General features: G+C 38.8%; 2 protein-coding genes across 2 annotated transcripts in view; both read right to left on the bottom strand.

Annotated features, from left to right (window-relative positions):
• LOC106617927 (uncharacterized) overlaps positions 1–9,012 on the bottom strand; it is a 45,602-nt gene extending 36,590 nt beyond the window's left edge. The window contains exon 1 of the mRNA XM_014235399.3: positions 7,720–9,012. Within this exon, the coding sequence (XP_014090874.3) occupies positions 7,720–8,497 (778 nt within the window). The 5' untranslated portion in view covers positions 8,498–9,012. The remainder of the gene's footprint in view (positions 1–7,719) is intronic.
• Positions 9,013–10,664: 1,652 nt separating this feature from the next.
• LOC106617924 (putative nuclease HARBI1) lies at positions 10,665–12,598 on the bottom strand. The gene is made up of 6 exons (XM_014235396.3): positions 12,321–12,598; positions 11,978–12,247; positions 11,745–11,922; positions 11,538–11,676; positions 11,330–11,474; positions 10,665–11,261 (listed from the first exon to the last, which is right to left on the bottom strand). Exons 1-6 carry the CDS (start codon positions 12,512–12,514, stop codon positions 11,033–11,035), a joined length of 1,155 nt encoding a protein of 384 aa, XP_014090871.2. The 5' UTR covers positions 12,515–12,598; the 3' UTR covers positions 10,665–11,032.
• Between the last annotated feature and the right edge of the window lie 4,442 nt (positions 12,599–17,040).

A 17,040-nucleotide genomic window follows, 5' to 3' on the forward strand; every position in this document is an offset into this window, starting at 1 on the left:
TTTCGAAGCGTAATCATACGTTGAAATCTATGGAAACTATGAACAGCTTTTGCTTGATTTTGGTTTCTTTCTTATATTCTTTTTTGCACAATTTATTGAATTTTCAGCAAAATCATTACAATTTGCTTTCGTGCGTTTTAGTTTTGCCTTCGGTTTTGGTTTCTACCATTTGTGTATGTTCAATTTACACTTTATTAGGAATAATTACGATGGTATATGGGAAAAAGCATACAAAATAAAATGTGTTATGTATAGTATATGGTGGTGTATGGAGTGCAGTAAGACGTAATCCCATTTGAAATTTGTACGGATGCTGTGAGAAAAACCTAAAACACACAAAAAAAAAAAGAAATTAAAAAAAAACAGCAAGCGAACCAAGCCAGGCGTATGGCATGCAGAGCGTAAATAATGTTAGGTTGCCCGGATAGATGGAAAAAGATGGAGTTGGATGAGCAACATAAAGTTGAAAATAAAGCTGAAACCAAAAAACACACAAAAAAACGAATGCTAAAAACACATACAGAACACGAGCAAGAAAACAAGCACAACAAAAACAACAACGTATATAAAGTATACAGAGTACGACTATTGAAATTCAACGAGCAAGTAAAACTTTTCGAACAAACTTTAATGTAGTAATTGAAGAAGATGCCAAAGCGAAGCACACACAGCGCTTATATTATATGTACAAGTATTGCGTAATATCTATACAAATATATATATAAACATAGATATATTTGTTATATGGAGCATTATATATATGTATAGCCATTATGGCATAATGTCGACTATAGTCAACGAACGAAAAACGACAACGCCGAAGCATTATAATGTATTGGTTTGTGCCGAGGGTTGGGTCTTGGCGTTGAAAATACCATTTTGGTATAGAGCAATAATTTTCATCTACTTTTTTTGCACTACCATTACTCTGTGTAGATTTTTCTGGTATACACACTGTAGAGTTTTGTTAATTTTTCTGACGCTGCGTGGAAATTATCAGGGAACATTCAGCAAAAAGAAGAGACATCTTATGAAAAATTCAAATAAGATATTGATTCTTTGGCAAATGATTTCATACATAGAGATATACAAACTTACCTACATATATACATATACTTTATGTGTGCATATGTCTGTATTGTAGAAATTTTATATAATAGATTTTTAATTGGTGCACTAGAATTCGAACTCTGCTTATATAATTAGCGATAACGAACGAAAGAAAACAAGAAAAAAGTGCAGAGATAAAATTTCATAAACATAATACTTTGGAGAAATATTTATACAGATAACTATTTAAATAGATACTTTGTATGCGCACCATAAGCGATTCTTCGAAAATTTTAATACACAATTTTTGGCCGATTTATATTACTTGCACTTCTACAACGAAATCAAATAGCGTATACATATACAATATATCTTCGATTGCAGTCTCTAAAACTTGAGAACCAATTAAACATTTTCGAGTTACACGAGATCTCCGACGGCCCTAAAAACAAAAAAAAAAATACCTTCCCTACTAGAAAATATTCTCGGTACAATGAACTACGGTCGAAAAAAAACAAAAATAGACAAAATAGCGGAGCTTTTTTAAGTGAAATTTTACCCAAACTTTTGGTAGTTTTTGGCCGAAAATGCGATTTTTGATCAGATCAAAAAAATGGTAGACCATTGCATGGAGAACTATATACAGAACATGCACAAAAAATAGTGAAAAAAGTAAATTTTAAAAATATAGTTTTGAGAAGAACGCGGCTACTCTTTAAAAGGCTGTAACTCACAAATTATCGATATATAAATTTTTTTTTAAATTAGATGTGCCAATTTCGAATTAGTACGAACAGATAGGAATAATATTCCTCAATAACCGTTATAGAATTTTACAATAACATTGAAACCCGAAGCGTAATTTATCTACTCACCTAATATTCATAAAACACGAACTAGACGTACCATTCGAATACCCACAATCGGATTCAGTAAGCTGACTCAATTCTCTTTCCCCTTACAATGGCAAACATAACCTCAACAAGTATGGAAGGGCTAAGTTCGGATGTAACCGAACATTTTATACTCTCGCACAGTCAAAGGGTATACTCGTTTTAGATTTCTTTGTGGATCTTGCCGCCTTGTTCTATGTTGACCGATATTTTCGGTAAAAAGTCAACTATAGGCACTGGGGTTCACATATTCAGTACCTAGGGGCTTGAACAGTTTTGGTTCAATTTAGCTAATTTTTGGTCACAAGGTGGCATACTTTAAAAGCATTATTCACGCAATACCGATTTACGATTTATTTTACGCCGATATAATCATTGTTGCTTGATTTGCATAGTGGAAAGTGGAAAAATCATATGGAATTTGAAATGATGTGATATGGGAAATAGGCGTGGTTGTAATCCGATTTCGTCCATTTTCGCACTATAACATAGAAATATGAGAAGAATTTTATGTACCGAATTTGGTTGAAATCGGTTAAGCAGATCCCAAGGTATAAGTTTTCCCCTAAAAGTGGGCGGTGCCACGCCCACTATCTAATTTTGAACGTGGTTCCTATAAAATGATCCTATACCATTCCAGAGATAAAATTTAATGTCTCTGGCTTGTTTAGTGCTTGATTTATCGCGCTTTTAGTAGTTTTTAACAGTACCGTTATATGGAGAGTGGACGGGGTTTTCACCCATTTTCACACCGTCGATAGAGATGCTGAAAACATTTGTTCACAGTGAATTTTGTTATTATAGCTTCAGTGGTATAGGAAATACGCACATTAAACTTATTTTAACTGCAGATGCCCCTCCCTAATGTGATCCTGTATACCAAATAAGAGTCTTAAGTTATGGCAATTGATTTGTTTTTGATTAATGGTGTTTTGTGGGCGTGGCAGTGGTCCGAATACGCCCATCTGCAATACCAACCTTACGATATCAAGAAACATGTGTACCAAGTTTCATAAAGATATCTCAATTTTTACTCAAGTTACAGCTTGCACAGACGGACGGACAGACAGTCACCCGGATTTCAACTCGTCTCTTTATCCTGATCATTTATATATATATAATCCTATATCTAACTCGATTAGTTTTAAGTGATACAAACAACTGTTGGGTTGGCAACTAAGTAATTGCGGATTTTTTTTAATAAATCAAAAACAATTTTTTCATGGAAATAAAAAAATAACTAAATAACTTTATTCTGTAATGTATTGCCCATGTTGATCAATGACCTTTTGCCATCTTTTAGGCAGCATCATAATCCCACGTTTATAAAACTTCTGGTTTTTATTAGCAAAAAACTGAATCAGGTACGATTTGACATCATCATCATTATTGAAATTTTTACCATTCAAGGAGTTTTGTAAAGATCGAAACAAAAAGTAATCCGATGGTGCAAGGTCAGGACTATATGGTGAATGTGACAAAACATCCCAACGAAGCTTCAATAGCAACAAGTTGCGAGAGTATAAAAACCTACATATAATTACGCTAGTTCACAATCACACCATTATTTGATGAAACACTTGAAATTTGGTGTGGTGGTGTCGATTAAAACAGTTTTGCTTAGGATATTTTTTCCAATTTTAGTTCGCAATAGCGATTACTCATACCACAAATCTGAAAGTGCTGTTCAATCGTAAACTAGTCTGTAGTAATTTGGTTTCGGACGGATTAATGAACATTATATTTTAACACATACTCGTAAAAAGAATATCGCTGAAGGCACTAAACAGCCTTCCGACCGTGTCGAATAACAAGTGTATGCAACATATTTTTTTTTCTTCGACTCAGAATATTTTTTATTTATATATGTATCTATTTTTATGGGTCTCTGATATTTTCCTATGGGTACAAACATCGTGGCAAACTGGGTATATGTTTAAGATATAAAAACAAAAAATTGTTGTTTTTTAATACTCTTGCTGTCAGAACAGTGTTGGTGTTGCTGTAATATACGAGTTGACACGTACGCTGTCTCTATTTGTAAAATTTTCTCTTATGGTATGTAAACCTAAGAAACTGGCATCGATTGACAATTGCAAAAGTTTTAGTATTTTAGCGCCTTGAATGGCAGCTAAACGATTTTTTTTGCTGTGCTTAATATCGGACTTAAAAAATTTCTAAATGCTCGGTTTAAAAGTCTCAACCTACCGCAATGGTGTTTCCAAAGCGATAAAATTTAAAATTATTAATTTTAAACTTATTTCTTTTTTTTTTATGATACAAAAAATATTTTAAGTAATAAGGACCACCAAAACGCATTTAAACCTAATTTTTGTAAAAAAATATAAAAAGAACTTGTGCCAGAAGGACACCCAAATGGTTCTAGAAAGCATTATCTTATCGCCAGATGTTATTTAAGGCAAACTATGATGATAAGCTATCATCAATAGGAATAAAGGCACGACCTTTTTGTCGACACTACAATCAAAATAACAATTTTTAGGTCTACATGCGACATAGTCTGAAATTGGAGGCGTAAAAACAGTGAGAATTTTTTACAATAAAGAGGAAAAACAACTAAACCGATCTATCGACTATCGGGTTTGCGTAACCGAAAGGTACGCGAATTTTACATATAAAAACTGCATAATTATATCGAAATGAACCTAGTTATTTACTTTTTTATGGTTTTTTAAGGTGGTGATCTTAACTCTTCCGAATTTTTATAGTATACAATGGAAGATATACGAAAAAATATATTTTTTCGAAATTTTACGTGCAAAACTTAAAACTTGTTAATTACTTTATTCTCAACCTCTTACGATTACTAATTCATGTTTACTAAACTAAACTGTATGTATAATTTGCTCAGTTTCGTGCTAAGCACAGGCATGCAATCGAATTTTAATTCATAAATTTCTCTGATACAAAAGTACATATATATATAGTATGTACCATACAATATATGTACATACGTAATGTATATGTACATACAAGGTGCGTTCCAAAGTAAACAAGACTTTTAAAAACAATACAGAACAAATGGTTTTATCGGCAAAATCAATTAATTTTATTCAAAATATGTAGTCTCCTTCTGCTTTAATACAGCTTTTTGCACGGTATGGCCGCCAGTATGCCGGTGCAAGCCTTTTGAATGGCCTCCACGTCTGCATAACGCTTTCCTTTCATCGGCAAATGCATTTTTCCGAAAAGGTAGAAATCGCACGGTGCCATATCCTGTGAATACGGAGAGTGGTTGATTGTTAAAATGTGATTTTTGGTCAAATAATCGACCACAAGCGTCGATCAATGAGACGGCGCATTATCGTGCAACAAACGTCAACTTCCATCTTCGCGATATTCGGGCCGAACACGTCGAATACGGCGCACCAAACGCTTCAAAAATCCAAGGTAGAAAACCGCATTAACGTTTTGGCCGGGTGGAACAAATTCTTTGTGGATAATACCCTTGGAATCATAAAAACAAATCAGCAATGTCTTCACTTTTGGCTTCTCCGGGCGCGATTTTTTGGGTTTCGACTCATTTCTCATTTATGTCCTCACGACCACTTTGAAAACGTTGAAACCACTCGTGCACTCTGCTACGGGATAGGCAATCATCGCCAAAAAGCTCATTTTCGCACCGGTGACAAAAACATACTGACACTTAAAACGCAATAACTGCACTTCCCATAGATGAAATGTCATGAAATTTTTACTGGAAGTCGATAAAGGATAGCAGATTCTAATGCACTAGAGTTTACTTTGTTACTGTTTACTTTGGAACGCACCTTGTACATATATATTTTATTATATGCATAAATTTATAAACTACTTTAAAATATTGAAGTTTTTGCAAATTAAAACAAAATTAAAAACAATAATAAAAACTGCAAACTCTGGTTGCAACGAGCCTATAATACAAATCATAAATAAAAAAGTTTTCCATACAAGAACTGGATTTTTATCGATAAGTGTGTGGGGCAGCTATATGCTATAGTGGTCTGATCTGAACAATTTATTCGGAGATTATACCGTTGCTTTTGACAATAATCAGTGCCAAATTTCGAACATGAATGAATGAATGATATAACATTTAACTTGTCAAACAAAAAAGTTTTCCATACAAAGACTTCATATTGATCGTTCAGTTTGTATGGCAGTTAAATATTATAGTAGTCCGATATCGGCGGTTCCGACAATTGAACGGCTTTTTAGGTAGAAAAAGACGTGAACAAAACTTCACAACGATATCTCAAAACCTGAGGGACCAGTTCCGGTATATACAGACAGACAGACGAATATGGCTAAATCGGCTCAGCTCGTCACGCTGATCACTTACCAAGTGTATCAGTATGAAAAGTTTTTTTGTAAAAATGAAATACTCATTTGGGAAATGGGAAAGTTCAAAAAATTTTCGAAGTTTCCATTGCTTTTTACATATTTTGAACACCTTTCTGCAGTTTGTGTACAGCATGCAGATACCATTCTGATCGTTTTTCGATCAATGCATAGTACAAATTGATCTTTAGTTGTTAGAAGCTCATGATATATGAGACCCTTCTGATTCCACCAAACACAAAACATTACCTTCTTACTGAATCGATTTGCTTTTGCAGTTATTGTTGTTGTAGCGGCAGAATTTTGTCGAGTTGACAGTCCTTGGTCGGAAAAAATCCGGGTCTGTTCCGGTTACGTAGACCCAACTGTTATGAAAACAGTTTTTGCAGTTGTTGTTGTTGTAGCGGCAGAATTCTGCCGAGTTGACAGTCCTTGGCCGGAAAAAATCCGGGTCCGTTCCGGTTACGTAGACCCGACTGTCGTGGGAACGGAATTTTGCGTCGATGTTGATGGTTGACCCGGATTGACCTATGTTTTTCTTCGTTAAGGATTCTTAAAATAAATGCATTTTTCATCGCCAGTGACAATTCAGTACAGAATTAATTTTTTTCATGTCTTTGAGGAAAAATTTCACAAGTGTTTTTTCGGTTTTCCATTTTTCTTTTATTCAATTCATGTGGTACCCATTGTCCACACTTTTGGATCTTTCTCATAGCTTTCAAACGGTCTGAAATTGTTTGTTGTCCAACATTTAACACGACTGCCATTTGCTTTTGACTCAAAGTATCATCTTCATCCAATATTGCTTGCAGGTCAGCGTCTTCAAACTTTTTTTGGTGGTCTTTCACGTTCTTCATTATCTCTGAACCGTTGAAAGCATATTTGTATGTTGCTTCCGATACTCCCTACCAACAAATTTTATGCTAACGTTCATCACTGATGGTCTTAGCTAATGAAAAAGCATTAATTTTGTAGTCAAGCCTCTATTTATATTTAAAAGCATCTATTTATATTTTGATTTTAATAATTTTCTCCCTCATCTTCACTTTAGTTACTTTTCTTTCTAATTTTGCGAAAATGTTTTAGGTTCAAGATTATTTTAGAAAGGAACTATGAAAATTAGACTTTTTTCTTAGGAAGTCATATATTTTTAAGTATCAAAATACAAACCCATAAAAGTAAGTAAAAAAGTTGCCTTTAGAATACAGACTCAACAAATGGTTTATCAGTCTTGAAGCCGAAGTAGCACACGATAAAACCAAATACTGCACAGTGTGCTTCTTTAAATGCGAGTGTACATACATACATACATACATATATACTACCCACAAATATACATATATTTTTTAGTTAATTTTTCTTATACAAATTTCAGCATTATTTCCTATTTATCACTTAAACAATTTGAAGTAGCGCATACGAAATGTTTACTCACTTTTTATTATCAATTCTTCCATTTCGATAGTTGGTGTGAGAATTTGCTCCAGTGGCTCCATTTTTATTCTTTCCGGTGGCAAAATTGTGTGTTGTTGTTGCTGTTGCGGTTGCTGTGGTGGCGGCTGTGGTTGTGACTGCGATGCCTGTGTGTATGCACAACCGCCCACACTTGCTCTCCTTCCACTTTCACTAGCAGTCGACATGCCAGACATACCGGCATTGTACGCGCCACCGGCGACAGAAGAAACATTGACATGTGAAGGCATATAACCACCCACTGAGCCACCCGCAATGCTAACACCAACAGCTGGTGCTGTAGAAGTGGCCGTAATTGCCGAGGCATTTCCACTACCTATATGATGGCCAGCCATATCAAGGTCAAAGCCGCCGACTCCGCCGCCGCCCCCGTTGCCGCCACCAACGAGACTACCACCACTCGTGTCATATAAACAACCACCCCTACCTAGTGTATTTCCAAACATGCCAGGCATACCATTACCACTCCTCATACCGGTGGCCGCAGCAACATGTGCATGTGCTGCGGCAGCAGCAGCATATTGTGCCTGTTGTTGTTGGTGCTGATGGTGATGATGTAGCTGTTGTTGTTGGTGTTGATATTGTTGATGCCATTGTCGTTGCTGTTGTTGCTGCTGCTGATGTTGATGATGATGGTGTAAGAGCTGTTGTTGATGGTGGTGGTGTTGCTGTTGTTGTAGTTGGTGATGCTCAAGTTGTTGCTGTTGTTGTAAATGTTGTTTGTTTTGATTTTGCGACATGGCGTTGTGGAAGTCAAAACACAACACTCACAACGCCGCCGTCGCACGTTTTCAATGTAGCCGGTTGATTTTTTCTCTTTGCCGCTCTATTTCTCCGCACTTTCTGTTTTGTTATTATTTTTTTTCAGCACTTGTTTACGCTATGTATTCGGCACACGTTTTCGTATCTAATTCGGCTTGTGCTTCTTCTTATTCTTTGTCTCCCACTTGCGCGCAGTTTATTTTTTTTTTTTCGTTTTTGCACGGCGCCTTATATACTTGGAATTTTTTGTATATGTACAAGCAGGGACCTCTGCTAGCTTTTACACTTTAAGCTGATTTTCACACACATTTTTCATAAACAAATTTCTGGTTTCCTTAACAAATTGTAATGCAAACACAAATTAACCACTTCAACTTGCAAAGGCACATAAAATTTGTTTTTATTTCTCAAAATTTCCACTATTTTTCGGCAATTTAAAATTTTTTTCACGAGACGTGCAAATTTTTCCAGCTAACACCATTAAGTTCTTCGCTCTTTTGACTAATGTCAAATTTGACAATAGACATCGAAAAGGCTTCGTGTAGAGTTGCCATGTGCCGATTGGTAAACATTTTCAACTCTCCAAAGTTCGTAGATTTGAGAGATGTGTGGATTAGAAATAACTTTATTCATTTTGAAATTCGTATAATATATTTGAGTATAAATGAAAGTTTCTGTGTATAATACTAATAATGTATACAGAAAGGCAAATTCACACCATATTAATTATCTCATCTAAATTAATCTAAAAGATTAAAATTCGTTATATGGAAAAATTTTTTATTTGACAAAATATGTTTACGAAGTTTTGCACGGATTATTGCTTAACGCAATTTATGAAGAAATTGTTCAGATCGGTTCACTATAGCTTATAGCTGCAATACTAACTGATTGTGCTTTTGTATGCAACATGTTTGATTGTGAAGGGTATCATAGCTTTTGTGTAACTGAAGTTGACGTTTTTATACTCTCGCAACCTGTTGCTACAGAGTATAATAGTTTTGTTCACCTAACGGTTGTTTGTATCACCTAAAACTAATCGAGTTAGATATAGGGTTATATATATATAAATGATCAGGATGAAGAGACGAGTTGAAATCCGGGTGACTGTCTGTCCGTCCGTCCGTCCGTCCGCCCGTGCAAGCTCTAACTTGAGTAAAAATTGAGATATCTGTATGAAACTTGGTAGACATGTTTCTTGGTACCGTGAGACGGTTGGTATTTCAGATGGGCGTAATCGGACCACTGCCACGCCCACAAAACGCCATTTATCAAAAACAAATAACTTGCCATAACTAAGCTCCGCAATAAGATACAAGACTGTTATTTGGTACACAGGATCACATTAGGGAGGGGCATCTGCAGTTAACACTTTTTTTTTAAAAGTGGGCGTGGTCCCGCCTCTAATAGGTTTAATGTGCATATCTCCTAAACCGCTAATGCTATAATAACAAAATTCACTAGAAGCAAATGTTTTTAGCACTTCTATTGACGGTGTGAAAATAGTTGAAATTGGGTGGCAACTCCGCCCACTCCCCATATAACGGTACTGTTAAAAACTACTAAAAGCGCGATAAATCAAGCACTAAACACGCCAGAGACATTAAATTTTATCTCTGAGATGGTATAAATTGGCTTTATAGAAACCGCGTTCATAATTAGACAGTGGGCGTGGCACAGCCCACTTTTAGGTGAAAACCCATATCTTGTTTCATGCCATAGTGCGAAAATGGGCGAAATCGGACTACAACCACGCTTACTTCCCATGTAACACCATTTTCAATTCCATCTGATTCTTTCACTTTCCACTATGCAAATCAGGTGACAATGATTATATCGGGGTAAAACTTTGCGTGAATAATGCAATTAAAGTATGCCACCTTGTGGCCAAAAATTGTCTAAATCGAACCAAAACTGTTCAAACCCCTAAGTACTAAATATATGGACCCCATTGCCTATAGTTGACCTTCTACCGAAAATATCAGTCAATCCACAAAGAAATCTCAAACGAGTATACCATTTGACTTTGCGAGAGTATAAAATGTTCGGTTACATCCGAACTTAGCCCTTCCTTACTTGTTTTAAGTTATAAATGGTAATCCCATTGATCTAAGGCAAAATCTAAACCAAGGAACGAATGGCAAGTGATTTAAAAATTATAAGTTTAATAAAAATATAGCTTTCGTGTAACAATATATCTGATAAAAGAACAGTAATACACAGTAAGCAAAAATACAGTTATTACAAAATTCACAAAGATACGTTCTTTTACATAAAACCAAGTTAAATACATGATTGTAAATTACTGTTACAAAATACAAATATACATTTCATGTATAAAAATGGTAAAGAAAAACAAACATAAGGCAACGCAGATTAATAAAAAAATAAATATATAGTACATAAGAATCACAAAATAAATATAGTTTCGTACAGTACAACAAATATGTTAGCTTTGCTTCTTAAAAATAATTGTTAAATGTAATTGCCCATTTCCGATATTTTTAAAATTATTAATTTAGTCCATACAGATATTTTTTAATATATTCCCGATTTTCATGACCACTTGTCCATATATCCTCACACATTGCATTTGGCATCGGTTTACGTTTAGGTACCACTGGCATCAGATGTTGATCTATGGCGCAATTTTTGGAAAGCAAATAGTTATGTATAGTCACACAGGCGGTGACAATATTTGCAGCAGTCTGATGATTGTAAGGCAAAATCGTTTTGAGGCAACTATATTATTCATAAGATACGAATTATTGAAAACTTAATGAAGAAACTGGACACTTCGTGAAACCTACCGAAAGCGTGATGTAAGCATAATAATAGCAGTATCTAATACCCCAAGCATTGCTCCTAAAAGTGCATTGAATCGAAAATCTGGAATAGATCTTGGATTTCTATAAGGATTAAGTAGGATATCTTCTAAATTGTAACCGCGATCAGCTGAAAAATATTTCCATTTTTTATTTTTCTACTACGATTCTCAATAGGTATGTATATATATACCAATTAGCCATGCAGGTGCCGTTACAAATAGATTTTTCATAATACCATATATGTGACTATGTTTCCAGACGAATATGTCACTACTACCACCAGACGCTCGAGGATTCACATTTATGAAACGATATTTGTTATCACAAACCTGTTATAGCAGAAAACAATTCAAATTACGTGGCTATAGACGAGTCACATATACAAATTATACATTACCACTTGTACATTAATTGCCAAATTGCCATGTCTACATTTAAATGCTTGCTCTTGTGTTGCAGCTACCTTAGAAAGACGGACATGAAAACAATCCATAACACCAACTACATGCGGTATACCGTAGCGAGCATTGAAACCGTGCTTAATACCCAAAGTCTCTTCGTTATTTGAAGGGAATCTGAAAAAAAATTTTACAACTTTGATATCACCTACTATCTGACCTGCATACTCACACAATATAATCGGTTGCGAGAAAATGTACGATTATCTGGCATACTTCGGGCACACAACGTTGTAAAATGCCTTCTTTGTATCCTCGAAAAGCATCTAAATGTTGTAATGCACCAAAATGGCCATGCGCTAAATATGTAAGCGTAGTTAGTACACGTAAATCGAATGGCATCAGATTATTATCTAGTTCTGGACGATAGTAGGTACGGAGACAGAGTACAAGTAAGAAATCTTGGAACAGCCACTTGTCAAGTCGAAAAATATTTTTAAAGCTAAGTCAAGTTTAAATAATATATCAAATAAGTGGCGTATACATATATAAGATTAATAAATAGGAGCACTCACTAATCATCCGATATGTCAAAGGGACTAGGAAGTACTCGTAACTCCTTACAACGCACAAATGTTATTACTTCTTTTGCAAAAAGCCTTTGCATATTCATTTTTGTAAAGCGACCCTTTTCGTAAATATATGGTTTGTCCTGCAAACAATCTGTTGTTATCCCAATAAATAGGCAAGTGGCCAAATCCAAATCCATTTGCGTCAATATTGTGTTTTAAACGATTTCCAAGTATTTTCAGAAACATTGTGAAATTATTCGAATTACAAGATGTAACGGCATATTTTCGAAAGAAAAAAAAATGTTGCCAGATTGAAAAAAAGGAAAAAGCTTTAACTTCGGTTGCCCGAGCCTATAGTACCCTTCACAACAACAAAAGCTTCTTTAGAAAAACTTGATTTTGATCGGTCAGTTTTTATGGCAGTTCTATGCTATAGTGGTCCGATCTAAACAATTCATTTAGAGATTATACCGTAGTCTTGGATAATAATTTATGCCAAATTTCGCGAAGAATAAAAAAAAAATTCAAATAAAAAAAATTTTCACACAAGAACTTAATTTTGATCGTTTAGTTTATATTGCAGCTATATGCTATGATGTTGTTGTTGTTGTTATAACGATTATCTAATCCCCGTTAGGGTGATAAATTCTAGATTCGTTGTCGTCGAGGTCATCTAACGGAAGGCCCAGGAAACGAGCTGTTTCGACGGGGTCGGACCATAGGGAAAGGGGTGTTAGATGAGTGGGGTTTGTAGGGCATGCAAAGAGGTGGTTAGTGTCATGCGGAGACTCATTGCATGCAGGACATGTGTTTAGTATGTCGGGGTCTATTCTGGATAGGTAGGAGTTTAACCTGCTACAGTATCCAGAACGAAGTTGCGCGAGGGTCACTCTAGATTCGCGAGGCAACTCGAGCTCTGTGTCTGCAATGGGTGGTGGTTTGACTCGTATTACGCCATTCACTGAAAGGGAGTCGGTGAAGGTGTTAATGGCTCCACTGTGAATGGCGGTCAGTGCTTGTCTGAAGTTAGTTGCGTCCGAAGTCTGGTCGACGTGCTGTCTGATGTCGTCGACGTAGTCAAGGAAGGACCTCTTGATGTTCCTAGGAGGCTGCTCCGCTGCAAGCAGGCGTCTGCAGGGGTGGTTTCTGCGAAAACATCCTAGCAGAAACTGCTTGGAGAGGAGCTCATTATGTTCCTTAACCGGAAGCATACGGGCCTCACTGTGTAGGTGTTCGATTGGGGACATCAAGAGGCACCCCGTGATAGTCCGGAGTGCAGTGTTCTGACAAGTCTGGAGCTTCTTATTCTGCGTGTCACTACATCCAGGCGACCATATTGCGGCTGCATAATTGAGGACCGGCCGGCCGATTGCCTTGTAAGTTGCCAACAACGTTTCTTTGTCCTTTCCCCATGAGCTGCCGGCAAGCGACTTGAGGATTTTGTTGCGGCTCTGTACTTTGGCAGTTATCGCGGTCGTGTGAGGAGTGAAAGAGCACAGACTGTCCAAAGTGACGCCTAAAATTTTAGGGTTATTTACTGTCGGAATTTTTGTGCCATCGACTGAAATGTTCAGGTCCAGTCTGTACTCTTTCGTCCAATTGGTGAAGATGGTCGCTGTGGATTTAGTGGGGGAGAGTGTTAAGTTCCTTGCAGAAAAGAAGCGAGAAAGATCGGAGAGGTAGCCGTTTACTTTTGAACACATGCCATCGATTCCATTGCCCGACGTCAATATCGTACAGTCATCTGCGTACGAGGTCATTGAAATTCCCGCTGGTGGCTGGGGGAGTTTCGAGATGTAAAAATTAAACAGTAGCGGGGAGAGGACACCGCCCTGCGGAACCCCCTGTTTAATTTTCCTGAGTTTGGAGTTTTGACCTCGAAATAGTACGGATGAGTGTCGACCGCTCAGGTAGTTCATGGTCCACCGCTTCAACCCTGGAGGGAGCGTTGATTGTTCGAGGTCCTCAAGTAGCGTTGCGTGATTGACTGTGTCAAAAGCTTTTGACAAGTCCAACGCTACGAGGATCGTCCTCTCGCAGGGTGGCTTCTGGTTCAGGCCATGAACTATCTGGGCGTTTATGACGCTAAGTGCTGTGGTGGTACTGTGCACTTTACGAAAACCATGCTGATGGTCTGCTAGGCTCAGGTGGTGGGTGAATGACGGGAGTAACAAGGCCTCAAGTGTCTTCACTACTGGGGAAAGGAGAGTTATCGGGCGATAAGACTCCCCTTTGTTGGCGGGTTTCCCAGGTTTCAGTAGTGGGACCACTCTTCCGACTTTCCACACATCGGGTATTTGAAGAGTGGATATCGACAGGTTGAGGACCTTGGTGAGGTAGTTTACTCCCGTTGGGCCTAGATGTTTTAACATCAGCATGTTTATTCCGTCAGGGCCGATGGATTTGGACGATTTCGCCTTTTTGATGACATTCTGAACCTCCTCAACGGTGAAAGTAAGTGGTGCGCAGTCTTTTGGCATTTTGCGCAACCGTCGGGTAACACATCGTTTGGCCTTGTCGGTCGAAGGGTGCAGTATAAACTGCCGGCTAAAGTAGCTCGCGCACTTCTTCGGGTCCGAGGAGGCATGGCCATCGAATTGGATTTCAACCCGATCGTCATGTTTCCTCGGATTTGACAGGGCCTTGACAGTAGTCCAAAGCTTACTCACACCGGTGGAGAGGTTGCAGGACTTCAGGTGCTCTATCCATTTTGTCCGCTTATGATGGTTTACCATTTGCCGAATCTCCAAATTGAGATCCCTTATTCGGGGATCACAGGGATCGGCATGGCGTAAGGTGTCGCGCTCATTTGCTAATACAGCTGCTTCGGCTGGGAAATTAGGGCGGAGTTCCGCTATTCTTCCAGCCGGTATGAAGCGAGCTGTAGCAGCAGCGATCACCTTGCGGAATTGACGCTCGCCAACGATGACGTCCGTAGGAATGGATAGTGCGTTGAAGGTGCTCTCAGTAAATTCTGTGAAGCCGACCCAGTTAGCTTTGTTAAAGTTAACATAGGTGCGGTTATCCACAGAAATAAAGTCAGGAGGTTTCTCGATCGAGATAATTATGGGCAGATGGTCTGATGCAAGAGTTAGCATAGGTCGCCAGGTTATACTATTTATCAGACCACCGCTAGCGATGGTAATATCTGGCGAGCTATTACAGGTGCCCATAATTCTGGTGGGGGCTTCGTCATTCATTGTGCAGAATGTCGAATCGTCTATCTGTTCCGCCAGCTCCATCCCCCTACGATCGTTTGACAGGCAGGAATGCCAAAGATCGTGATGCGCGTTAAAGTCGCCTAGCACCAGACGGTTTTCACCACGAAGTAGCGCATCTATATTCGGGTGATATCCTGTTGGGCAACATGTAACTGGGGGGATGTATATATTAAATATTTCGAGCTCGACATCGCCTGACCGGACAGCTATTCCCTGACATTCTAGGGTAGTGTCCCTGCGGTCGATGTCAACATCGATTAGACGATATTGCACGGTGTTGTGCAATATGAAGGCTAGGCCTCCACCATTATCTCGCTCGCGATCCTTACGTAAAACGTTGAAACCTGCACAACTCAGAAGATCTGAGCGGCTGTTTAACTTGGTTTCTTGGACCGCAGCTATCGTTACGCGCTCCCGGCTCATAAATGCAACTATCTCCTCGATCTTGCTCTGGAGTCCGTTGCAGTTGAATTGTAAGAGTCGCGTTTGTCGCGGGTGTCCAGTCGTGATCCTAGGGGTGAGTGGGGTGCGTGTAGGTGGTGGTTGTTGCAGCTGTGCTATCCGCATGGGCGGTTGTCGCACTATGGTGTTGGTTGGCGACGCCACTGTTTGTGATTGCGGGGGCAGACTCCCACAGCATGGGGCAACATACGACGCACTCCACTCTCGTGTGGTGCGCAGGCCAGAACACGACAGAAAGTGACACCAGCCAGCACAAGAATTGCACTTGACTGATGTGACATTCCGGCGTATTATGGTCTGACACACGGAACAGACTGTGCGAGGAACCAGGAGTTGCTGTGTGGTTCTCGCACGGGGATTGGAGCTGGATGAAGGTGGGGGGGGGGGGGAAGGTTGGTCAGATTGGGAGTTGTGCTGTCTTTGTGAGCTCCTTAGGACCGTGGAGGTCCCATTTTGGCCACTCGACTGGAGTGGCAGCGCAGTGCGCGAACATGGTGCAGGTTGCACGGCCGTTGAGGCATATGTCGCATTATTGCGTTGACAGCATGGGGCCACGTAACTCGTGGTCCACTCCCTGTGTGTCTTAAGGCCCGAGCAGGTCTTAAGATGGCTCCATCCATTGCATGTATTGCACCTAACCGAGGTGGAATTTGGATGGAGCCTTTTTGCGCATACGCAGCAGTAGAATACCTCGGGGCCCGGGTTGGACTCAATGCCAGCACGGGTCAGGAGGATACGGAGCAACCCTGCTGCTAGGCGTTGCTCCAGTGACGACAAACTTAATCTAAAACTTACCGATCCAAACAGGGTTAGATCGTCGAAATAACAGCCCTTGGCCGGATAAAATCCGGGTCAATTCCGGTATCGCAGAACCGGCTGTTGTGGGAATTGTATATGCTATGATGATCTGATATTGGCGTTTCCTATAAATGTGCAGCTTCTTAGGGAGAAGAGGATGTGTGCAAAATTGTAGATCTAAATAGCAAAAACTGAGAGACTAGTTCGCATGGTCTAATCGACTGACCTCGCCACGCTAATCG

This window comes from Bactrocera oleae, chromosome 3, assembly GCF_042242935.1.
Source record: "Bactrocera oleae isolate idBacOlea1 chromosome 3, idBacOlea1, whole genome shotgun sequence".
Lineage (NCBI taxonomy): Eukaryota > Metazoa > Arthropoda > Insecta > Diptera > Tephritidae > Bactrocera > Bactrocera oleae.

Coding starts and splice junctions, on each gene's coding strand:
- LOC106617924 (XM_014235396.3), bottom strand. CDS start 12,514: ATGGATTTGGATTTGGCCACTTGCCTATTTATTGGGATAACAACAGAT. Junction 11,677..11,744: donor TGGCAATTAATGTACAAGTG/GTAATGTATAAT, acceptor CTGCTATAACAG/GTTTGTGATAACAAATATCG. Junction 11,262..11,329: donor ATGCTTACATCACGCTTTCG/GTAGGTTTCACG, acceptor TGAATAATATAG/TTGCCTCAAAACGATTTTGC.